This window comes from Mirounga angustirostris, unplaced genomic scaffold (assembly GCF_029215605.1).
Source record: "Mirounga angustirostris isolate CCGP_5_RB_7025 unplaced genomic scaffold, mMirAng1.0.hap1 SCAF_6, whole genome shotgun sequence".
Lineage (NCBI taxonomy): Eukaryota > Metazoa > Chordata > Mammalia > Carnivora > Phocidae > Mirounga > Mirounga angustirostris.
The window spans coordinates 128411545-128437537 of record NW_026991714.1 but is presented as its reverse complement, the minus strand read 5'-3'; the positions used below and the strand labels follow the sequence as shown (position 1 = coordinate 128437537).

General features: G+C 40.5%; 1 protein-coding gene across 3 annotated transcripts in view; it reads left to right on the top strand.

Moving 5' to 3' along the window:
• Window positions 1-25993, top strand: part of ARMH3 (armadillo like helical domain containing 3) — a 181025-nt gene that overhangs the window by 11134 nt on the left and 143898 nt on the right. For all 3 annotated transcript variants that reach the window (XM_064595201.1, XM_045878674.3, XM_064595200.1), the window contains exons 2-13: window positions 2588-2700; window positions 6163-6219; window positions 6364-6510; window positions 9241-9348; window positions 13511-13603; window positions 14362-14436; window positions 14556-14642; window positions 19132-19188; window positions 20491-20534; window positions 21577-21637; window positions 23845-23891; window positions 24416-24491. In XM_064595201.1, coding sequence (XP_064451271.1) covers window positions 2599-2700; window positions 6163-6219; window positions 6364-6510; window positions 9241-9348; window positions 13511-13603; window positions 14362-14436; window positions 14556-14642; window positions 19132-19188; window positions 20491-20534; window positions 21577-21637; window positions 23845-23891; window positions 24416-24491 — 954 coding nt within the window. In that variant the 5' untranslated portion in view covers window positions 2588-2598. The remainder of the gene's footprint in view (window positions 1-2587; window positions 2701-6162; window positions 6220-6363; window positions 6511-9240; window positions 9349-13510; window positions 13604-14361; window positions 14437-14555; window positions 14643-19131; window positions 19189-20490; window positions 20535-21576; window positions 21638-23844; window positions 23892-24415; window positions 24492-25993) is intronic.

Here is a 25993-nt window from a genome sequence, read left to right as displayed (position 1 = left end):
ATGTCTAGTTCAGTCTCCTTGTTTTATGTGTAAGGAAACTAGGAACACAGTGACTTACTCAGTGTCATATAGGTGGTTAGGACACCTGTATTCTAGTCTCAGTTCTGCTGGTTGGTTGTTCCATTATGCCTTGTTGCTCCTCAGCTGCTTCTGGTTTTCTACAAAGAGGAGGGTTGTGAAAGAGAAGAAAAACACTGGGAGGACATAAATTACACTCCCATTACTGATGTGCTCTACCAGTCAGATATTTTACTTTCAAAGTTAAGAGCAGAGGCTTAATTTCTGAAATCCCCCAAAAAACTTTTAGGGGTTCTGCACTGCTCTTAGTCCATCACCCTCAGAACACCTTTTCTGTGTTCTGTGGGTAGAAGTGCTGGCAGGAGGAGGAGACTATGTTAGTGTCCAGTCACATTTCAGACAAGCGTGGGTGGTAAATTCCAGTTGCCTCTGATAATGACAGAGACTAATGAAATGAGGCTCCGAATGGAGGGAGAGTTATGAAAATAATTTAACTTCTTAGGGAACTTGGTACTTTGGATTAGAATTGTTTTTTCCCTCCTCTCCTGTTCCCTTTTGCTTATTAGAAAGTACTGATTCTGAAATAGGGAAAGTGAGTTTATTAGATTTAGGGTGGACATTGATTGCTGTAACCCAATTATAAATCCTCAGAGGGGCCTGTTTGTAAACAGGTGCTTTTCACATCCAGGAACTCGTGATTCCTGCTATTCCCGATAATCAACTGGTTGAAGCTGAACACATGAAAGATCTATATCCACTAAGCTTAGAATTGCATTGCTTTTGATTTATTTTAATGGGATCCTGTTGATTTCCAATTTATTTTCCCCCGATAAGGACATCTTCCTCTTGACAACCTATTTAAAAGACACAGGAATGTTTTGAACAGAGGCTGTATTTCATGCTTTAAGGCAAAGCCATGATCAATATAGTATAAATTGCCCAAAAGCATCTTCTCTCTCTTTTTGTTGTTGTTATTTTTTCCTTCAGTTTTCTCTGGACCATAATGGAATTTGAGGACTTAGTGAGGCTTTGACAGAGATAGGTCTTAATAAAATTTTAGGTCACATCTAGGACTTTTTAGGCTTCCCTCCATTTCAGAATCAGTCAGTGATGAGCATACACTGAGCATATACCCTGAGCCAAGTGCTTATAGAAAAAGGATAAGATGTAGTCCCTGTGCTAAAGATGCTTCATATCTAGTTGGAGAAATTTTCTGTGCTTTGTGTTTTTTTATGCTCAAAGGTAAATCTCCTTTTTAGCTATATATATTAAAGAAAAACAATCTCTGAGATATATTCTTTTATGCTATTGGATGCGTCTCTTCCTCAAATAAAATTTTGATTTTGATTTGAAAGATAGCACATATTTTCTAAAAGTCATTGAACAGGGGCACCTGGGTGGCTCAGGCGTTAAGCGTCTGCCTTCGGCTCAGGTCATGATCCAGGGTTCTGGGATCAAGCCCCGTATCGGGCTCCCTGCTCTGCAGGAAGCCTGATTCTCCCGCTCCCCCTGCTTGTGTTCCTGTTCTCGCTGTCTCTCTCTCTCTGTCGAATAAATAAATAAATCTTTAAAAAAAAATGAAAGTCATTGAACAAAATTAATTTTATTCTGCTGCTTTGGATTTGTTTGGAAGTAAAATCAGGCTCCTTGCTACTGCCCATACTTCCCATTGGGTGAGATTAAGTTTCACAACTAGAGCCTAGAATTTAAGAGAGAGACAGGAATTTTGTCAACAGTAGAAAGAATCTGGGAAGTGAGGGGAAATGTGTAAATCCACAGTGGAGACCTGTGGGATTTTAAGTTCTCAGTTGTAAAAAATTGAAATTCCTTGAAACAAGATGGGAAATTTGGGCATGATTCATGGAATTGCTTTTATATAGAATTGAAAAATACACTGAGGTTTTAATCTGCAGTAGTGTTATAAATATATATATAATTAGATTTGAAAGAAGTATATTGTTATATCAGTTATTTTGAAATCAGATTTAATTTTTGTTCTTATAACTGCTATTTTCTGCCTTGGGTCTCTTTTCAGAGGAATTTCTGAAGACAGTCAAGTGCAGTGTGATTTATGAGGCAGTGAAGGCCAAGTACTTTGCAGTGATGAGGACCTACTTACTTTGGGGAAATCAATGGAGCACATCAGTCTGCAGCACACTTCCTGCCTTAATGGTCCTAAGCTCAATCAATACTTGAAATTTAACTTCACCATCAGTCTGTGGGCAGTGTGTGCTTTGCAGCCTTCCTTCCATCGACCTCAAATATATGGCCAGATCTATTATAGATGGAGCTAGTTACACTTTCCTTCTTGGTTTTGGATCTGCTATAAGCCTTGTCTACTGGCATGTTTTAAAGATGTAAATTGTGTTTTGCTGTAGGCCAAGTAATGATTTAAGTCTTGAAATTACCTGGTCAGGGGATGGGGTGTTGGACAGATGCACAAGATCTATTATGTGGCTGTTTATCATTTTTTCTTCTTCCTAAAAAATTTCCCTTTGAAAGCTTTTCAACAGACTACCCAGCATCTTGGAGAGCATTTATAGCACTGACTGTGGCTTTCTTTTCACAGATTCTCTAACGATGGCACAGGTGGAGAAACGAGGGGGTTTGCTCCGGAAATCTTCAGCCTCCAAAAAACCACTGAAGGAAAAGGTGGTGCTGATGTATGATGAGATCTTTATGGTAAGGCCCGGAGCTCTGACAGTTCTGTGCAGCTTGACTCCTTAGTTTCTTGTTCCAAAATGAGAAATAAGCTCACCCCTGCCTGCTGCCTTTTAGTTCTTCAGAGGGAGAAAGGGAGAGCAAGGGTGAGAGTGTGAGCTCTCTCATGGTAGAAATTATGATCATGTATTAATTAATATAGGTTGCTGTTATGTTGTTCTTATAGGTTATTGCCATGAGCTCAGTAAAACAATTGAAAGAGGGAGTAAAGCTCGGGAAGCTTTTTTTTTTTTTTTTTAGTATCTTTAAGAAAGACTTGTCTTCCATATGATCCAATGTAAGTACTCTTCTATCCTAGATGTCCCTTGAAATTCCTTTTGGCCCTAGAATTCTATGATTCAATTATTTTTAAAAGATGAGCTATTGGGGTGCCTGAATGGCTCAGTTGGTTAAGCGTCTGCCTTCGGCTCAGGTCATGATCCCGGAGTCCTGGGATCGATCCCCACGTCCAGCTCCCTGCTCAGTGGGGAGTCTGTTTCTCCCTCTGCCCTTCACCCTGCTCATGCTCTCTCTCACTCTCTCTTTCTCTCTCAAATAAATAAATAAAATCTTAAAAAAAAAAAAAGATGAACTGTTACATCTCAAGTTGTTAGTGGACGGAACAATTGCTTAGTCTATCACATTCTCCAACTATATAAGATCACTGACAAATTATTAGCGATTGGATTGAGGATTTCTTTGGGTCTTCATAACTGCTGATTGACCACAGTCCAGGCCTTTGTTTTGAAATCTACTCTGTCAGGGAGGGTTACCCTGCAGGGTACTTGCCTTCTGAAATTCTGATTGTAAGTAGTGCATGTAAAATGGAATAATACTTATAAAAAGAGTTACCATTGTATTGAATTTCTTTTTTTTTTTTTTAAGATTTTATTTATTTATATGACACAGAGAGACAGTGAGAGAGGGAACACAAGCAGGGGGAGTGGGAGAGGGAGAAGCAGGCTTCCTGTTGAGCAGGGAGCCTGATGTGGGGCTCGATCCCAGGACCCCGGGATCATGACCTGAGCTGAAGGCAGACGCTTAATGACTGAACCACCCAGGTGCCCCACCATGTATTGAATTTCTACCATGTGCCTGGCGTCTAAGTGCATCACTAAGTACATTAACTCTAATTCTGACAAGAATGCTCCAAGAGTGCCATGTTTTCACATGTGTCATGTAAAAGCATTTTTCAGATGAGGAAACTGGGGATCATAGCTGGAAGGTGATGGAGCCATGGTTTGAACCCTAACGTTTGACTCCATGGCCCTTACTTGTTCAACTTTGCCACATGGCCCAGAATAAATAATGCGATCAAGTAAAACCTTTAACTCTGGGCAAGCCTTAGAGATAGAGTTTGATATGCAAAAAATTAATACAGAATTGCACAGGTCAGTACAGGTGGTTATACAGAGAAAATGAGTGGGTACTTGGATCCTATTAGGGTTCTTTCTATGTTAAGTAAGGTTGGCATACATAGGACTGTTGATTGAACTTTGAGGATGGGAAGTGCCAACTCCACGAGTAGTCTTGAGTTTCATATATAGGTAACAAAATGACATTACAGAAGTGTGAGAGTCAAGGGGAGCCTGGGTGGCGCAGTTGGTTAAGCGTCTGACTCTTGGTTTCGGCCTAGGTTGTGATCTTGGGGCTGTGAGATAGAGGCCCACGTTGGCTCAGCCCGGAGTCTGCTTAAGACTCTCCATCTCCCTCTGTCTCTCCCTGCTGTGCTGTCTCTCAAATTAATAAATTAATTAAAAAAAAAAGAGAAGTGTGAGAGTCAGAGTGTGAGTGTGACCCCTCCTAGGAGAAAGGGGTAGAAAAAAAATCACTGAAGGAGCACCTTAGGAGGAGGCCAGAAATGTAACTTCTCTGTGTCATTCTCAGTTAAAAATCCAGAAGAGATTCCTAGTATAGTATTTTCTTATTAGATCAGGAGTTCTTAACTAATGAAGATATTAGTTCTTGGTAGTACTTTTATTTATTTATTTATTTTGGTAGTAATTTTAAAAGGTCAACTTAAGGGTGATAGTGGGTGATTGATCCACTGGTTTTATGTCATTAGCTTTCCTTAAAGTAGAAGTTCTTTTTTTCTCATTTTGCTCCTTAACCAGAAGCCTTTGACTCTTTTGAATTAATGTTTGAAAATTATTGCTAAGAAGATTTAGGTTTTAGCACTATAATTTTGTTAACCTTTTGGACCAATTTGAAGTAAGGAAGGAGCATATTAAAAGCTCTGTACAGAGAATTAAATGCATACAGGAGGGCAAGTAGTAAGAGCAGTCAACACAGGATGTTGTAAAACCATGGCAGTATTGCTTATGTGGTCTGGGTTCTGGCTCTTGTACCAGTGTAAGTAACTTGGTGGATCCTCTTTCCTAAAAGGAGGATACTTTTATTTTTTTTAAGATTTTATTTATTTTTTTGAGAGAGGGGGCAGAGAAGGAGAGAGAGTACAAGTTGGGAGAGGGACAGAAGGACAAGCAGGCTCCCTGCTGAGGAAGGAGCCTGACTTGGGGCTCAGTCCCCGGACCCTGGGATCATGACCTGAGCTGAAGGCAGACACTTAACTGACTGAGCTACCCAGGTGCCCCAGCTAAAAGGAGGATACTGATAACATCTACCATACCTGGCTCTCTGGGCCATTGTATTTCATGTATGTGAAAGGGCTTTGAAGACCTACAGATGTGATGGGGACATATAATGTGACTATCTTACTCAGATGGTTAGGTTCACGTCTTGCTAGAAGAGAAAGATTTGAGGGAGATTCTTTGAGCCATTATTTAACTTTTGGCACAGGGAATATATATCTATGCACAGTGTCTTCCATTTTGGGGGAAAAAAGCCTCTAAAACTATTGTTCCGTGTTATAACAGTATAGAACGACCAAGCATTTTCAGAGTTAATTTTGAAAGGTAACATTGATTATGTGTAAGTGACCCTTTCAGATGTGTTCTTTCTTTTTTAAGATTTTTCTTTTTTTTTTAAAGATTTTATTTATTTATTTGACAGAGAGAGAGATAGCGAGAGCAGGAACACAAGCAGGGGGAGTGGGAGAGCGAGAAGCAGGCTTCCTGCCGAGCAGGGAGCCCGATGTGGGACTCGATCCCAGGACCCTGGGATCATGACCTGAGCCGAAGGCAGACGCTTAACGACTGAGCCACCCAGGCGCCCAAGATTTATTTATTTTAGGGGGGAAGGAATTATGTGTGCGTGTGAGCTGGGGAAGGGGCAGAGGGAGAGGGAGAGAATCCTAAGCAAACTCCCCACCCAGTGCAGAACCCGAGGTTGGGCTCGATCCTACCACCTTGAGATCATGACCTAAGCTGAAACCGAGAGTTGGACACTCAACTGACCGAGCCACCCAGGGGCCCCCTTTCAGATGTATTCTTAATGCTTCAGTGTTAGCTGGGGATATTGAACCTGCTTATTTTCTGGTTTCAGACAGAGGACCCCAGTAAGTGCAGTCCTCGATTTTGGGAGGAGCTCTTCCTTATGAAGGTAAACTTGATGATATCTCTGGATTTTCCTGGTAACTGAAATTGCTTTCTCATGTTCTAGGTGCTACACTAAAAATGCACTCACATTAAATACAATTCACTAAAAATGTTACTAAAAATAATACCCTTACTCTTTCCTTGGTAGGTGAATTTGGAGTACCTAGAAGGCAAGCTGGAATCTCTTGATGGTGAGGAGTTAATGAAGATCAAGGATAATATTAATTGCTTATTTCAACACTGCATCCAGGCTCTGGGAGAGGAACATCCAATTCGAGTTGTCAATGCTTTGCAGGTACAAGGTTGGGAGACCGGGGAAGTCTTGTTTAACAGGGGAAAGGAATTGTAACACATGTGTTGGGACCTGAGGAACCTAAAATTGCCCTTAGGTATGAAGGGTTTTGTTTTTTTTTCCTTTAAATCATAAACATCTATGTATGTTTGTTTAGCCATCTTTCTGGTTAAAGAAATTGACACTTGGGCGCCTGGGTGGCTCAGTCATTAAGCGTCTGCCTTCAGCTCAGGTCATGATCCCAGGGTCCTGGGATCAAGCCCTGCATCGGGCTCCCTGCTCAGCGGAGAGCCTGCTTCTCCCTCTCCCACTCCGCCTGCTTGTGTTCCCTTTCTAGCTGTGTCTCTCTCTGTCAAATAAATAAATAAAATCTTTAAAAAGAAAAAAAAGAAAAAAGAAATTGACACTTCACTAGTACTCTTGTCCACTTGTATAATTTGATCTAATACCAAAGCAGATTGACAGAATGCTTGAATTATTTGAGGAAAGGAAGAGATATTGGGGAAGCTATGAGTCAGGGATAGTTAGTCTACAGCAAAAATCAGAAGAGATTCTTAACACAATATTTTCTCACTAGATCAGGAGTTCTTAATCTGAGGTTTCAGAGGGTCCTTCACTCCCGGAAGTTATATGTAATATTTTATGTGCATGTGTACATTTTTTCTGTAAAGAGAGCTTTCATCAGATTCTCAAAAGGGTCTGTAACTTAGAAAACATTAAGAATCATTGTTCTTTACGCTAAGTGGCATGATCACTGAGTAATTACTTCTTTTCTTCTTTTTTAAGATTTTTTTTTTTTTTTAATTTCTTTATTTGACAGAGAGATAGCACAGGTAGGCAGAGTGGCAGGCAGAGGGAAAGGGAGAAGCAGGCTCTCTGCTGAGCAGGGAGCCTGATGCGGGGCTCTATCCCAGGACCCTGGGATCATGACCTGAGCCGAAGGCAGCCGCTTAACCGACTGAGCCACCCAGGCGCCCCTGAATAATTATTTCTTGAATGACTTTTATGTGCCAACATTGGGTTCAAGGGGATACATTATAGGCTTTTTTTTTTTTTTTAAGTATTTATTTGACAGAGAGAGACACAGCGAGAGAGGTAACAAAGCAGGGGGAGTGGGAGAGGGAGAAGCAGGCTTCCCGCCGAGCAGGGAGCCCGATGTGGGACTCGATCCCAGGACCCTAGGATCATGACCTGAGCCGAAGGCAGACGCCTAACAACTGAGCCACCTAGGCGCCCCACATTATAGTCTTCTTGAGAGCAAAGACTTTGATAGTTTCATTCAGTACTTTGTTCCTAGCATGTAGGACAGTGCCTGGTAAATACTCAGTACTTTAGAAGTAAATTTTTATTGAGTGAATGATGGGCAAAATTTCTAAAGTTTATAGTACAGTAGCTCCCGTGTAGCCTAGATCAGGCTGAATGGCTATAGGGCAGTGATTGACAAACAGAATATGAAGAATCCATGACAACATAAAATATTTTATTGGAACTTTTGATAGATTGGGTTTAAATTTCTAACTTACTAGTTGGATAAATCACTTTACCAGTTTTCTCATCTGTAGATTGTAGAAATTACCTATTGAGCTGATGTCCCAGAAAGAAGGACCATGCATTTTGGGCATCGCAATTGTAGGGGCTCACTGAAAGCTGAAATGAAAGTTGGAAATTATGCTTCCTGTAATTGCAGTGACTCACTGTGGGGGCATGAATGGTAAACTGTTTTTGGTTCAGTGGAAATAAATTGGCATTAAGTCACTTAGTGACCCATAAAAATATAGTACGTTATTATAATGGCTTACATTATTATAATGAGACTTGCTAAGCTTTAACAGTGTTTCAGGCACTATTCTTGGAGCATTAACAAAGTTCCAGGGACTATTCCAAGCGCTTTACGGTGTTAATTCACATAGTTCTCACAACATCCCTATGAGATGGGTGCTATTATTGTCATTCCCATTTTATAGATGAAAAAACTGAGGCACTGAAAAGTTAACCTAATTTGTCTGGGTTTACACAGCTAGTCAGTAGTGGATGGAGATTGTAAAGAATTTAAGTTTTCAAGCAATTGGTTGTTATCATATGGACTGAAATAACTTGTAGTTATTAAAAATACTAAAAATTATCAATTATAATGTAAATACTAGAATTAATTTTAAATAAAGGAAAGTTTCACCAATCACATGACTCAAACTCAAGAACTTTTTTTATTTTTTTATTTTTTAAAGATTTTATTTATTTATTTGACAGAGACAGAGACAGCGAGAGCAGGAACACAAGCAGGGGGAGTGGGAGAGGGAGAAGCAGGCTTCCCGCCGAGCCGGGAGCCCAATGTGGGACTCGATATCCCAGGACCCCAGGATCATGACCTGAGCCGAAGGCAGTTGCTTAACCAACTGAGCCACCCAGGCGCCCAAGAACTGTTTTTATTTTTGAGTTCACCTTCCAGTCTTTGCATGCAGTGCAGTTTTTGAAAAGAGGATGATGGCCAAAAAACAGCAAAAAAAAAAAAAAAAAAAAAGGATGACAACAGTTTCAATTGTTATTCCTCTTTTAATTTTTGGATTTTGCACATAGTAAGATTCAGACTGTTTCGGAGCTAAGAGTGGTAAGAGTAATTGAACGTCAGCTGTGTAAGGAGGAGGTTCTGAGGTTGCAATGTGAGGCGACAGATCCAGTGCCCTTCATGTTTTGAGACTTCTCTCTACAAAAGAATTCTTTCTCTAATCTCTGCAGACCTTGTGTGCACTCATTCGAGGAGTCCATCAAAAGAATAAATCTACCTCTGGGTTTGACATTATCAACATGCTGATGGGCTTTGACAAGGCAGAGCTGTGCATGAAGGTGAGGTGTCAGTTGCAGGTGTGACTGTGGATGGCTGCTTCTGACAGCTGTTCATGGGTACCATCTGCAGACAGTTAAGGTACTAGAAGATGTGCACGCAGGTAGATATAAATGGTTGAATTTGGTCTTGAATTTGAGTATTTTTGTTTTACAAATTTGGTTTGTCTGAATAAAGGAAAAGTTGAAATTCAAATTTGAATTGAAGTATCCTTCCCCTGCAGGATAAAGACTGAGCAGTTTATTTTTTGATTTATATCATGTGCTCATACATTCTTAAAAACACTTATGAACTCAAATAAAATATAACAAGGGAAATATAATATACAAGGGTAACTTTGGTTCTAAACTTAAGTTTTCTTATTTAACACAATGACTATCAGAATTTTTATTTCTATTGTTTGACTTTTTTTTTTTTTTAAGATTTTATTTATTTGTCAGAGAGAGAGCATGAGCAGGGGAAGCAGCAGTCAGAGGGAGAAGCAGGCTCCCCGCTGAGCAGGGAGCCCGATGCGGGACTCGATCCCAGGATCCTGGGATCATGACCCGAGCTGAAGGCAGACGCTTAACTGACTGAGCCACCCAGGTGCCCTGTTGGACACTTTTTAAAAATAACAGCTTTATTGATAGATAATTCACATATACAATTCACCCTTTTAAAAAGTGTAGTAATTCAGTGGTTCGTTCTTTCTTTCTTTTTTTTTTTTTTTTGAGATTTTATTTTAAAGTAATGTCTATACCCACTGTGGGGCTCGGACTCAAAATCCAGAGATCGAGAGTCCTGTGCTCCACTGACTGAGCTAGCCAGGTGCCCCTCATTCAGTGGTTTTTAGTATATCCATAGAGTTGTACAACCATCACCACTGTTAATTTTGGAACGTTCTTATCACTCCAAAAAGAAAACATGTACCCATTAGCAGTCATTCTCCATTCCCCCTTCTCTCCAGGCCCTGGCAACCATTAATCCACTTTGTGTCTCTCTTGATTTACCTATTCTGGACATCTCATAGTAATGGAATTATGTGTGGTCTTCTGTGTCTGGCTTCTTGCACTTAGCATAATGTTTTCAAGGTTCATCCATGTTGTAGCATATATCAGTACTTCATTCCTTTTTTTGGCTGATTAATATTTCATTGTATGAATGTACTGCATCATTTTATTCATCAGTTGATATGTGGGATATTTCAACATTTTGGCTATTATGAATAAGGCTGCTGTGAACATTCATGAACAAGTTTTTGTGTGGATGTAGGTTTTCAGTTCTCTTGGGGATATACCTAGGAGGAGAATTGCTGGGTCATATGGTAACTCTATATTTAACATTTCAAGGAACTTCCAAACTGTTTTCCAAAGTTGCTATTCCATTTTGCTTTTCCATCAGCAATGTATAAGGGTTCTAATTTTTCCACATCCTTGTCAACAGTTGTTTTTTGTCTGTCTTTTATATATATATTTTTAGAGAAATGTCTTTTCAAATCCTTTACCCATTTCTAGATTGAGTTATTTGTCTTTTTATTGTTGCGTTATAAGAGTTCTTTATGTATTTTGGATGTAAGTCCCTTATCAGCTATCTGATTTATAGTGTTTGACACTATCTTGAATGAAGGTTGTTTATAATATAAACTTTGAAGAATTAGTCTTCTGTCACTCACTAAATTTAAAATAATCTATTTGACAAAGAATTCTTATAGTGATTAAGTTATTTTAAAAAAAGTTATGAATATACAATTATAAATACATGAAGACTTAGTACCTGGAGTTAGTTTTTAATTCTCTCCTATACAGCTCATATATATATATGTGTGTGTATATATATGTATGTGTGTATATATGTATATATATATATGTGTGTGTGTATATATATATATGGTGGTGAAATCCCAGATCTCTCTCATTCTCATAGTTCTCATTGTTGCCTATATGCTCTTGGTTACTAAATCTCTTATTTTTTGCCTTAACGTCCTGTCATGAGACTCAGAGTAGTATACTTTATAAGCAGTTGCTGAATATACACACTCACACATCCCTGAAGTACCTCTTGCTTGACATCTACAAAATGTTTTCCCTTCATCTGTTTTTTTTTCTTTTTTTTTTTTCATTCATTCCACATCAGAATGGGCTCACCTGTCGTCTCAGTCACCCAAGCCAAAAACTTGGGAGTCATTCTTGACTCTTTCCCTCATCTTTCATATCCAGATGATCACTAAGATCAGCTAATTTTGCCTCAGTTCATATTTCTCATACCTTTCTTCCCTTTCTTTCCCCTACTGCCAATGTTCCCGTTATCTCTTGCTTGAACTATTGCGGTGATGCCTTCATTCTTTTGACAAACATCGGTTGGCTCTGATGTGCCAGGCACTGGGGATACAGAGGCAAATAAGACATGGCAACTTCCTCAGAAAATTGATAGATTAGTCCTCATTTGTCTCCTTCCCTCCAGGCTTACCATCTTTAAATCTGTCATCCACACTGATACCACAGTGATGTATCTTACACTCAAATCTTTCTTGCTTAAAATCCTTCATTAGTTTCCCATCACTAACAGGATAAAGACCAAACTCCCTAGCTAGCCTTATACAGCTTTCATCATCTGCTCCCTATTTATTTCTCCAGTCTCCACTCTCACCACTGTGCCTTGCTCTGTACTTCCATAATAATAAACTACTTGTATTCCAACTCCACACCCAGGGCCATTTCATTCCTCATGTGTCTTTGATCATGATATTGCCTGTCTAGAATTCTTTTCCTCTTCAAGTTTTAATTAATTCCTACTGATTTTTCAAAATATAACCCACCCCTGAAGAATCCTGGAATAGGTGACTTCTGAGCAAATTCCCCTTCTCCAAGTATATTTCTGTCATAGTAATCATTAAATTAAAACTGTTTGCTTAATAAGACTGATGAATCACTGACCTCTACCTCTGAAACTAACAATACATTATGTGTTAATTAATTGAATTTAAATAAAAAATTAAAAAAAAAAACCGTTTGCTTTTGCTTATTTTTCTCTTCCAATAGACTGTAAATGCCTTGGGAGCCCGGGTCATTATCTTATTTTTTTCTTGAATTCTTTGAAAGCACAATATTTAGCATATAGTAGGCCCTCCCGATGTATTTGTTGAAGTAGCTAATTTTGAACCTTCACTTGAGCTTCCAGCATGCCTTCTTCATTCATTCTCCTCCTTCATTTAATGTAAAATATTTCTTTTCTTGTTCCTTCAGCTGTAGTGGGTGAGGGTTTCATCTTTTGATTACATTGGGTCTGACAGCTGATTGTTAGTACAAGTGATATACTCCAATCCCATTGCCTAGTAGAATCAGCCAGAGTGGACACAGCTAGCTTTGTGGGATAGTGTATGTGGCCGGTGATAGCCAGTAGTGATATTATGTCTTTGTTTGTTCAGTGTGCCTGCATCAAATGATATACTTTATCTATAGTTAGTTAACCATTATTAATCTTTAACCACTTATTTTTCTTAATTAATTTTATCTAATTAGTTTATTATTGTTTTTAATTTCTTTTTTTTAATTTTTTTATTCTTATGTTAATCCCCTTACATTACAACATTAGTTTTAGATGAAGTGTTCCATGATTCATTGTTTGTGCACAACACCCAGTGCTCCATGCAGAATGTGCCCTCCTAAATACCCACCACCAGGCTAACCCATCCTCCCACCCCCCTCCCCTCTAGAACGCTGTTTGTTTTTCAGAGTCCATCGTCTCTCATGGTTCGTCTACCCCTCCGATTTCCCCCGCTTCATTCTTCCCCTCCCGCTACCTTCTTCTTTTTCTTCTTCTTCTTTTTTTTTTTTCTTAACATATATTTAATTTCTTATTTAACCACTCATTAGCCTTTTAACAATTTACTTCATTCTAATCTAAAGGTTTATATAAGGATGACAGGCTGCAAACACTTACTTGGTAAAGTAGTAAAATCTTTATTGTTCTGTGCAGTTGTTCTAAAGCATTTTCCCCCAGATAGCTACACTTTGAGGTCTTCCTTTTCTTTGTCTAATCTTGCAAGGCCTAGGCCTAAGGGAATGATATGGTTGCTTCATTGTATCTTATACACATGACCCTGTGTAACATAACCCAGAGTTGGGACAAAGACACAGTAGAGATGTTATTTGATATGTTTTAATACTTAACGGATCTCTTTCTCAGAACTTGATGGAGAGTTTGGATTCGTTGCTTTGTGCAGAAGGTTCTGAAAGTCTGAAGAGTTTATGTCTGAAACTTCTCCTTTGCTTAGTGACTGTAAGTGACCCATCTATATGTTTCTCTATCAAGGGTGTTATCGACAGCAGGGGCAAGCTTATTTGAGTATTTGAGCCTAAAGTTAGAAAGGAAAAGCGAAAAAAAAAAAAAAATCTCTGCTCAGGCATCATATCACTCCACTGCATGTGAATGTGTAGAAGGAAGTGAGGTGAATGGGCTTTCACTTCCTGGAAGCTGCTCTTTGGAGCAACTGCGGGCATTTTTAGCCTGCTGAGTATGTGATATTTATCACTTTAGAGGTACCACTCCTAGAGATTTATTGTCTTCTGGATTGTCAGATTTGCCCTTCTTACCAGGTCTTATTTGGAAACAGTTTTTGTGATTCTGTTTCTCTTTATTCTGATTTTGATAAAACGGAGCTGGCCTTTGTCTTCTAGTGAGAGGAGAGGAGGGTATTGTTCATTTACTTCAGGCAGTTGTCTTTCCCCGCCATCACTCAAAGACTTCTGGATCATAAACTTCTTTGTTTGAGAATCTGTTAAGTAAATGCTTACGTGAGGGTGTGAGAGAAACAATGAGAAGTTCAGAGATTGGGAAATTTTAATTTGCTAATTTCTTACCCTTCTAGTGTCTGCCCACTCAGGCTCTGGTAGCTTCAGGGAGCTTATTGAAGGTCTACTAAGTATCTAGTAGAATGTTCTAACATTTCTGATTCTCTCAGATGGTAGGGGAGGAGATATACTTGAGACACCAGAGTGCCTCAGTATAGACTTTAAAAAGCCTTTTATTTCATTCAGGTGACAGACAACATTAGCCAGAACACTATCCTAGAGTATGTAATGATCAACAGCATATTTGAAGCAATTTTACAGGTAGGTCAATTCCCCTGTCACATCTTTCTCTTTTGGGTAAACCACCTCCTCAAATCTTCTCTGTCTGCATTCCTAGGAACTAGGAGTTGGCACTCATTCACTTCTTGTTCTTGTTACAGATACTCTCTCACCCCCCAAGTCGCAGGGAGCATGGGTATGATGCTGTTGTCCTCTTGGCTTTGTTGGTGAACTATAGAAAATATGAGGTAAGTGGGCTCCTAAATGGACAGTTAATAATCTTTCTATAATCTTCCTAAATGTGGCCACTCCTAGGGGACTTTGTTACTTTGTTTAATGTAGAAGACATGTTCCTGGTAAATGGTATAGCCATTTAAAGGAATCCTGTGGTGCGACTTCTAATAAAGTGAGTATCCCTTAATGTAGTGGTTCCCAAACCTAGCTTATTAGAATGACCTAGAACTTTTCAAAAAGAAGAAATTTCTGGGCTTTCCTCTGAACACACTGAATCTGAATCTCTTGGAGGTGGGAACTGGGAGTCTGTTTTTGTTTTTTTCCTTTTGATTCCCCTGTTGAGGATGATGATTAGCCAGGATTGGGAACCAGTGACCTAATGCATCTGTTTTGAAAGATTGGACTTTTGTATATTGGATTTCCATAACGCGGTCCACTTGTGTAAGTACCACTGTTGGTCTGGGAGCTCTTTCTGATTTAAATGGAAAATTGAAGGCAGAGCCTTATCCATGTCAGTTCTGGAGTTCTCTTTGTTCCTGAATTAATCAGGGACAGATTTATAGGTTTTTGAGATGAAGAGCAGAACTCAGAGATTTATACTTGGTTTCATGCCTCTACTTGATTCTTCTCAAAAGGGAGAATACACAGAAAAGGAAGGAGGGCCCTCAGGGAAGACCAGGGGCCTCACTGGAGATGGCTTTGGGGGAATAGGGAGCATTTGGCACTGAGTCCTGGACACTAGGAGTACTTTACTGAACCCAGAAGTCAGGAGCTGCATTGAGGCAACCTGACTTTCTTCACTTAGCAAGTAGCAGTGCTATGAGAGATGGGCCAGCTGGAGGGAGGCTTTTCATTTCTGATCTTCTGGATCTTTACTTAGAGATTTCTTTCTTTTTTTTTTTTTTTAAAGATTTTTATTTATTTATTTGACAGAGAGACAGCAAGAGAGGGAACACAAGCAGGGGGAGTGGGAGAGGGAGAAGCAGGCTTCCCGTGGAGCAGGGAGCCTGATGTGGGACTTGATCCCAGGACCCTGAGATCATGACCTGAGCCGAAGGCAGACACTTAAGGACTGAGCCACCCAGGCGCCTGGAGATTTTTTTCTTTTTTAAAGATTTTTTTTATATTTAAGTAATCTCTACACCCAGTGTGGGGCTCAAACTCACAACCCCGAGATCAAGAGTCGCATGCTGCACTGACTGAGCCAGCCAGGCACCCCCATTTAGTGATTTTTGAGATGGTTCCTAGTCAGGTTGAGAGTGATGGGTAACACAAAACCTGGAGCCTATTCTTATAAGGAGAATATGGAAGAAGGGGAGGCTGTGAGAAATATTTAAAGAGGGACTGGAATATGTGGAGCAATGTTAATATGTTATAATTCCCAGGAGCTGATTGCTTTCATTGTCTTGGAGGAACTGACAGATGGTGTGTAGAGCTACTAATAAATATGTAGTTTATCACCAACACCTGTTTTTGTTTTTTTTTAAGATTTTATTTATTTATTTGACCGACAGTGAGAAAGGGAACACAAGCAAGGGGGGAGTGTGAGAGGGAGAAGCAGGCTTCCCTCTGAGCAGGGAGCCCGATGTGGGGCTCGATCCCAGGACTCTGGGATCACGACCTGAGCCGAAGGCAGATGCTTAACGACAGAGCCACCCAGCTGCCCCACCAACACCTGTTTTACTGGTGATCTGGAGGGGTTGGCATGGTAGCCATTTTGATCTCTGTCATGTGTAATAGCCTCTGAGGTCTTATTGCAACAGCAAGAAAAATAGCTGAGGAAAAATGCTGAAGATAGTTAATGAAAGTTGAGTTATATGTGATAGGAAAGCACCATCATTAGTAATGAATGTTTTCAGAACATTCTCCTGGTTGCAGGCCACTCTGAGGCAATGGCTTGGTTTCTCTAAATGTGAATTGAGCCCAGCCCAGTAGGGCTCTCTGAAATGTCAGCCTGAAAAATTGGACATGGCCAAGGAACTAGAGAAAATCATATTTCTGGAGCGAGGTACGCATCTCTAGTCTGTCAGAAGCCACAGAAGAATTAATATAGTAGGCAAGGGCAAGCTGGCGGGCATAATTTATTTGCGCTTTGCAGCTTTTGATATAAGTCACTCACCAGAAACCATTAAGGAAGCCTAGTGACCATGGAGCAGGAAGGTTTTTGACAGGAACATGAGGAATTCCAGATGAACATAGTAAAACCAAAAGCTGGTGAAGTTTTATGCAAACCGGTATGAGAGGGTGTGTGCTGGGCAGAATAGCATTCTAGCTCCCACCACAATCTGTCCCATGACAGATGGGGAAAGTTGTAACCTTCCTAGTAACGTGCAGAGGGCGCCAGAGAGGCTGGGCGCCCACCTAATTCACAGGGAAGGCAAGTTGGACTTAAGGAATGGAAGTGATGGAAAAGATGTCATGTAGTAAATGTAAATAGTTTTTCTTCACCTCAAATAATGCATTCCATTTTCATTATTTTCTCAAGAGATAGAGGAGGCAAAAAAAAGGGGGGGGCGATGAAAAAGAATAAGTATGGTTTAGATCAGATAAAGGCAGAGCCCTGTTAGAGTGATCCTGTGTAGGCTCACTGAGTTTGTAATTCTGTCTTGTGGGTGAAAAGTAGATTGATTTCAGTTTAAAAATGTGACTGACCAACAACAGGTATATAGTGTTAAAGGGAACTCAGTGTCTGGTAGAATAGAAATTTTCACAGCATTAAGATCCTGGCCTTCTAGGTGGGCCCAGTCTCCTATGATGAAGTGACTTGGCCCCCAACTGCTGTCCTGAACATGATGTTTCCCAGAAATTACAAAATTGTTTATTGTCCAATTGCAGATTGGTCTTTTTCTTTTTCTTTTTCTAAAGAGCTTTCTTCAAATGTAATAAAAATGTTAAAGTAGAAGATATATAGGTACCAATCATTGAGTCCTTACCATCTGCCAGGTACTATGCTAAGGTTTTTACATGTCTAACTTCATTTAAGTCTCATAGCAACCCCGACAAAGAAAATACCCCATTTTACAGATGAGGAAGTTGAGCTTATTAATAAATGTGCCTATCTTGTCACAATTAGTAAGTAGAGGAGCTAGAACTCAAACCCTTGCTTTTAGGCACCTTACCTTTTCCTCAATTGCTAACGCATAGGTTGTTCTTGTTAATCAGATGATCCTTATTATTACCTAAAACAGTGGAGTTTTGGGAAGGTGAGTGATCAGGACTTTAAAAAATTATGCTTAGAAACATTGGCCTGCTCCTTCTAGTGTTCTCTTCATCATGACATTTCTAGGTCGGCCTACTGCTGATTTTCTTTTCTGAGGATCCACTTGCATTCAATCTTGTATGACGTCTGTGGCATCAGCAGGATTTGACTGCTGGTTATAGGAAGCAGTGTGGAGAGCCTTCCTCTGTCAGATCAGTTGACAAGCAGAGTGGGTTTTACCTCCTTAGGTTGTGTTGTAGAAAACCTTGTAAACATTTGGGCTGTTAAGAAAGCAAAGCTGTCTCTTTCTCTATTCCCAGTTGACATTCAAAAGATACCCTCAGAAACTTGATTAAATAAGGTCTTATGTCGGGGGTTTCCAAGTCTCTCAGTAATGAGTTTTCTTGGTTGCTGTAAAAACTACCAATATTGTTCCTTGCTTCCCTTGGGTTAGAATTTGTGCCTGATCTAGATGAGGTCTTTCCTTACATCCCATGCGTGGGGTCACTCCCAAGGTGAGTAGGTCATTGGTTCTCATCCCACTGGTAGGAGATGGACCAACTGCTTAACGAATTTAAATATATGTCCCATTTCCATAGCTGCCCAGCTGAGATTGGGTCTGGAAAAACTCAAGAAATCTTCCAGTGCTATAAGTGATGGGACAATCATTAAATCCCAGTGTTCTGACCAGATTGTAGTTTGGGTAATTACATCCTTTTTTTCAGTTCCCCTGCAGTGTTATTTGGGTATTAGATCCATAAATGGCCTCTCTGGCTGTTAAGCAGCTGCCACTTTCCACCCCCAAGGTGGCTTTGTTTTACGGGTGGGTGAATCAGTCCTTGCATATAGTTCTTGGAATGGTTAGGGAGCCTTTGGGATGAGACTGTAAGTTAGCAACTTATAAATTTGTGCCTTATGGCAAAGAAGCTTTTATGTTCCTCCCAAGACTGCTGTCCCTATGGACTCAGATTATTGGCAGGATAGGACAAAGTGAATTTTGTGGAGTGTTCACTTCTTAGAAATAAATAAGATGGAAAGATGGGAAAAGTAGCAGACACAGGCCTGGGCTGATCCAGCCTAGAGGAAAATGCAAGTAGAACAGAACTGGTGTGTGTGTGTGTGTGTTTGGTGATTGCCTATGCACACTGAGAGAGTTGCTGGAAATGGGGGAGTTAGCTGGCAGGGTGGGTTGGATCTGGGTATTAGGAGCATCACCACAGAGAAAGCATTTTTGTTAACGCTTTGTTAAATAGCTAATGGGTTCTTAACTAAGTCACACTCATCTTGAGTCTCTTCTTTAACAGTCTGTGAATCCTTATATTGTGAAGTTGTCTATTGTGGATGATGAGGCTACGCTCAATGTGAGTATATGGATCCTTGGGTATTGTTTTAATTACTTGCTTTTGGTGGCCTTACTTTCAGTGGATATTTATTTATTTATTTATTTTTTTAAAGATTTTTTTTTATTTATTTATTCATGAGAGACAGAGAGAGAGAGGCAGAGGGAGAAGCAGGCTCCCAAGGAGCAGAGAGCCCGATGCAGGACTCGATCCCAGGACCCTGGGATCATGACCTGAGCCGAAGGCAGACGCTTAACCATCTGAGCCACCCAGGCGCCCTTCAGTGGATATTTAGAACAGAGAGTAGAGAGCTGTTGTGTTAATTTCATCTGGCTATAAAGAGGGAATCGGTATTTCATTTTAGAGCATCAGTGTGACTGTCTTATTGTATTTTATCTTCTTGTCATGGAAGGAAGGTTTGAGGGGACATTTGTTGGCTAATCATCATGAAATGGTTATATTTCATGTTATAGTGTGCTGAGGTTGATGATTCTACAGAGTCAATAAGTTACATTCCCAAGAATAAGAAGGCTTAGATGATATATCAAATCAGCATGATGTACACTTAAAATATCTTACAATTTTGTATGTCAGTTATACCTCAATAAAGTTGAAATTAAAAAAAACAAAAACAAAACAACAAAGCAAGGCTTGTATGACTAACCGGTGGGAGATCCCTTCTTATAGAACTAGCCAGATGGCATTTACAGCCTGACTTGGTGAAGCTGGAAGATGGAAGATGATCTATATACCTGCTACATATGTCCTTGAAAGTTTGGGAAATAATATCTGATCTCTGACTAAGGGAGGAAGAAGATGGCCAGGTGTCTGGCATCTTGCCCTCTTCATTTTTCTAATTTCACTTATGAAAAAAAAGCATACATGATTCATCCTCGTGGCCTGAATTGATCTTTGTGTCATGTTTAGCAGGTTCTAAAGGGGAAGTTGATAAGTCACTTTCACATTTATTGGATGCTTCTTCCTGTTATCCTCCTGTTTTCCTGTGGCCTGAAAGAGTGGTTTGTCTCTATGCCTTCATTTAGTGTGAGACTAACTGTCACTCTTATTGTGACTGTTTTAGAGACATATGAGAGCTTTTTGTTTGAAGATTCTAACTTAGTCTTCTCTTTTGAGGTAAAAATGATCCCAGTGAAATTGTCAGTGATCTGGGCTGGTCCGTTTCACCCCTCCCCAACCTTGTTACTCTGTTAAGTGACATTAAGATAGATCAGGAAAATCTGGACCGTAGGGCTGTAATTAGTGTTTTTCCTGGCCTGGCATTGCCACCAGCCCCTTATTTCATCTGTGCTTTTTTCTTTCTAGGGAATGGGGCTTGTGATTGCTCAGGCTTTATCTGAGTACAACAGGTAAGTCCACTGTTGAGTAGAAAACAGATTTGCTCCAGTGCTTGGGTGAACTTCCCTTACCTATCCTAAAAAGGTATTCTTAGGTTTAGCTTCTGGCAGATGTATTTGCTCTAGCTCAGCTTGATGGTCTTAGCAGGGGTTGTGTCTAAGACCAAGGGGAAAGTAGCCACCAGCTTAGTGTCCATCTTTTCTTTAAGCAGTTAGGCACATTCTTTTGCAACCTTTGGTATTTTATTGCAGAACATTTTAACTAGTTTTCCAGCCACAAGCAGGCTCTTCCATTTAGCCCCATGTATCCTACAAATACAATTTTCTCTGTAAAAAAAAAGTTGGGAAGCACCACATTTTGTACACTTAAAAATAAATAAAAAGAAAAAACATACTGAATTAGCTCTAGTTTGATGGATGCTTCTTTTTCATCAGGAATCGACTGCCACTTCCCTGAGTCCCTGTCTTTTCTGGGTCTCTCTTCATCAATGCTTGCTTTCCCTCTTGTTTTGGATGAGGAAGGTATCTGGTATTCAGTGAATGGAAACCAGAAGTGTTCCTAATCCTGGCAAGGGCCAGGCATTATCTTGCTTGCATTTCTTCAGACTTTGCTCACACACAATTGGATATGGAATTTCAAATCTGCCCCATCTCCACAAATAGTTTAGCTCACAGATTTCCCTCCTCTTCCTTCAAAAACAAACAAGATTTTCACTGTTACAGTCTGAAAGTAATTTCACTGTTACACTTTTCAAGTAATAGTCTGTTTGGGAAATAACTGGATCAGCCATATGTTAGAGCAGTTTCACACGTTTGCAGCTTGCTGTTCGGAGTCTTTCCCAAAGTAGCCAGGCATTTTGATACACGCTGCCTCAAGAGCAGATGTGTGTCTCTTAGCTTGCAGGGGAAACTGCTGTGGCTAGATTGTCATAATGCTTTTGTTTTCTGGAGTCAGTGAATTCTCTGAGTGCCCTGCCCTGATTACCTAGAATGCCAAGGACAAAGACATACTTGATAAGTAATACTAAAGTTGAATTTAGTTATTTTTGTTCAGGCAGTATAAAGACAAGGAAGAAGAACACCAGAGTGGTTTTTTCTCTGCTTTAACAAATATGGTAAGTCCAACTTGTTTTTTCTGTCCTGCTAGGAATGTAAGAGGTCTGTAGGGGTAGACAAATTTGGACTCAGAAGTTCAAATGTTTGAGATGATGGCATGATGAGGGGAGAGTGTCTCAGAGCAGATTTTTTTGAGAGCTCTCTTTTATTGATTTCCAAACCCAAGTGAGATAGGGAGAGGAGAGCTCTGATTGCTCTGGGACTGATTTTTTCAAATTAATTAATTCAGTTTTTTAAAGGCTAAAAAAGCATACATATTAAGTCAGACTTTTGTCTCCTGAAGAGCTAGCTGTGTTTGAGGATTGACCCTGCAGAATATTGATTGACTAGGTAGGAGAATTTAGATCTGAGTGTAGACCCGAGTGCTCCTTGGCTGTCTGCTATGGCCACTTGATTCCTCATAGCTGGTCCTGGAGTCAAGGGATTGATGCAAAGGATTTGAGCTACTCCTCTAAAGATTTAATGGACTGAGAGGTCCGTAGTTGAGGAAAGCTATTGGTCCAGTTTGCAAGACTTCTGAACAAGGTTTCTCAACCTTGACACCGTAGACATTTTGGGCCAGGTAACCTGGGACTAATTTTTTGTTTTTTTTAAAGATTTTATTTATTTGAGAGAGAGACACAGCGAGAGAACACAAGCAGGGGGAGTTGGAGAGGGAGAAGCAGGCTCCCCACGGAGCAGGGAGCCCGATGCGGGGCTCGATCCCAGGACCCTGGGATCATGACCTGAGCCGAAGGCAGATGCTTAACAACTGAGCCACCCAGGCGCCCCTGGGACTGACTAATTTTTAAGAGATGAATCTAGTAGGTCTTAGAATCTGGGCAGATTCAGAAAGTCTTTTTTCTTGGACATTAGTATTCAAGTAATCAGCTGTAGGGCAAGACAGTTTTTGAGTTCATTGCAAAAAAACAGCTATCCCTCTACCCCCGAGAAAGGCAATTATTCTCCCCAGTGCTTAGGTCTTCCCTTCTTTCTCAGAGCTTACTCTGAGAAAAGGATTTGCTGAGCTCTTTAACTCTGAAGCATAAATGAGTAAAGTCAGAGTTCAGAGCAATATGAGTGCTGTGTTGGTATTTGGTTAAATGAATTGGATATACTATTACTGCTCCAGGGATCCTTGCCTTTTAGCCAGGAAGAAAAAGTTTTGTACTAAAGAAAGGAAGTTCCAGCTGCATAGTTTGGGACATCAGTAGGCAGAAGGAAAGGTATTTTTAGAGGGATGGGCATCTTTCTCAGTGCCTCTGACATCACACATACTGGAGGCAACCTACTCCGTTTACTTATGTGGCTCCCCTGCCTATGACACAAACTAAAGATTTTGTTAAAGATGGACAGTGGGTCTCCATAGACATTTCTGGTCTGAAACTCAAATATTCCTCTGAAGACAGCTTATGTTGGATATGGAATCAGTGTGCTTTCTGTGGTACTCTTCATGAATTAGTTTCTGACTTTAAGTAAGCAACTTTTAAGAAAGATGCTGAGTGATGAGGAGGTCTAGGTTAACATTTATTTGCTGTCAGTGATTACTAAACTTATACATTGAAAAGGAGAGCTGGACAAAAGTCCTGATTGTTCTTTTTTTTAAAGATTTTATTTGTCAGAGAGAGAGCGGGCATGAGCAGGGAGAGGGGCAGGCAGAGGGAGAAGCAGGCTCCCTGCTGAGCAAGGAGCCCGATGCAGGACTCTAAGTCCCAGGACACTGGGATCATGACCTGAGCCAAAGGCAGATGCTTAACTGACTGAGCCACCCAGGAGTCCCCTGATTTTTTTTTTTTTTTAAAGATTTTATTGTGAGAGAGGGAGAGCACAAGCAGGGGGAGCGGCAGGCAGAGGGAGAAGCAGGCTCCCTGCTGAGCAAGGAGCCTGATGTGGGACTTGGTCCCAGGACCCTGGGATCCTGACCTGAGCTGAAGGCAGACGCTTAACTGACTGCACCACCCAGGCGTCCCCCGATTATTCTTTTTTAAGGCCCTTTATGGAAAGACAATTCAGTGGATTTCTCGTTATTTCAATATTTTATTACTTGTGATTATTTGAAGATCTTGAAAGTGAGCTGGTTTTGGTCTGTATGACTGGTGGGCCATAGTTCCACGTTCCCTCAGTCTGCACGCCACTTATTTTTTCACTGATCAAATGCTTCGCGTAAGCACAGAGCTCCTCTCACATTTCCCTGCTATAAGTCTGCAATGCCTCTTTTCTTCCACAGGTGGGCAGCATGTTCATAGCAGATGCCCATGAGAAAATCTCAGTACAGTAAGTGCTTGGAATTCTTGTGCAGTGACTTGAACTTTAGTGTGAGCTCTCTGGCTGGATATGAGTGTGAAACGTTACCTCTTGCTAATCTTTTACAGATTCAAACTTTTATGGTGACTTATCAAATGTTTCTTGGGTTTTAAACAAGAATGGACCCTTAGAAACCACTACTTTGGTCATGTCTGTTGAGCCCTGAGAAGCCGATAAATGGTTCCCAGCTGTCTCTGGACTGAAATGCAAGAGGGCTGGGTGTCTGAGCCAGTTAAGGACTTAACTAGATTGGGGTGGAAAAGTGAGAGGGAAAATAGGGGATGAAGTAGATAAGAACTAGTTCTAAGGAATTAAGTTAAGGCCCTGACTCCTTCCGTATATACCCTTTATATAAACCCAACAACGAAATAAAGGGAGCATTAGAAATGCAAAGGGACTGATAATGAGGAGCTGGGTGAAATTGTATCTTGATGGTCATACTGTTCCACTTCCACTATAAGAGCCTCTCCAATTTGTTCTCTTTTCTTCTTTAGAACCAATGAGGCCATCCTTCTGGCACTTTATGAAGCTGTTCATTTAAATCGTAACTTCATCACAGTGTTAGCCCAGGTTGGTTATGTTAAAAACTCCAGTGCTTCTCCCTGAATTTCATACAGATTGACTCCACTGAGAACCCTATCTGGCTGTGCCTATTTAGATCTTGGTTTGTAGTGGTAAGTGGTAGCACCAGAGGTGCATCAGTTGTCTTTGCGGCAGGCTGTCCTCAGATATGTATGTTTCCATCTGGTGCTGAAGTGGGTCTGATAACATGCAAAGTAATGGCTTTGACCAGTTTACTATTCTTTTGCCCAGTTGCCCAATTCTCTTAACCCAAATGAATGGAGATTATTTTGAGTGGAGATTATTTCATTTTGCTCACTGGCAGTCCCTTGGTATTATCTGCCCATATGGATTTTTATGTCAGACTTTCTGCTTTCTAAACCACTGTGGAATTACAACTAGAGATAAAATAGGCCAAATCACTTGTCTTATTATTTCACTAATTTCCAGAGAAGAAAAGTAAAAAATATCTTGTCTAACATGAGGCTAGCTGTTAACAACAACAACAGAATGATCTACAAATATTGAAAGCAGAAAGTCCTAGAATACCGAGTGCTGGGTCACTTGCCCAGCTTGGGATATCCTGAGTAGTTGGTAGAGAAGGGGATTAGCACAGGTTGAGAACTCAAGTGCTGTCCATGAAAGCCGTCTTTAAAGATTGATAAAGTGTTTTTATCTTAAAGTCAGACGGTTTAAAATATGTATGTAGGTTTCTTTTAAAAGAACATTTGCTTATGCTTTTTTCTCTAAGGGCAGTTGTGTATGGAATCACTGAGTTTTAACAAAAAAATGAGGTCATGCTTAAAAGGCAGTGTGCTTGTTTAGGGTCTGCCTAGGAGGACACTTATTTATCAAGACTGAGAACATGAGAGATTTTATCCACTATTCTCATTCTGTTTGTCTGCTCTCTGGATTCTGTAGCTGATTTTAAAGGAGGGGAAGAGTTAAAAGGCTGAGAAAGCTGTTGGGGAAGAGAAGGGAGTAGCCACCACTCAGCTTAATTCTTTTTTTTTTTTTTAAGATTTTATTTATTTAATTGACAGAGAGAAAGCGAGAGCAGGAACACAGCAGGGGGAGTGGGAGAGGGAGAAGCAGGCTTCCTGCTGAGCAGGGAGCCCGATGCGGGGCTTGATCCTAGGACCCTGGGATCATGACCGGAGCCGAAGGCAGTCGCCCAACCAACTGAGACACCCAGGCGCCCCTCAGCTTAATTCTTAAGAGCTGATGTGACAGAGATGGCTAAGGAAGGTCAGGAACAGAGGAGTTGTCTGTTTTGGTCCCAGTGGATGTCTCCCCCATGTCTCTGCTTCCACCCTACGTACTCTTGTTGGTTGTGGAATAGGGAGGCTGCTGTCTGCATAGCTCTTTTTATAGCACTTCTTATCCACTTGCCTTGCCTGTACTTACTAGTCAACTGTGTGGTCATCAGAACAGTCTATAGATGTGTTTTAGGTTGATCTGATGAGAGTAGTCCTTGCCCAGGTTCAGATAGGACTGCAGATGCCCTTTTT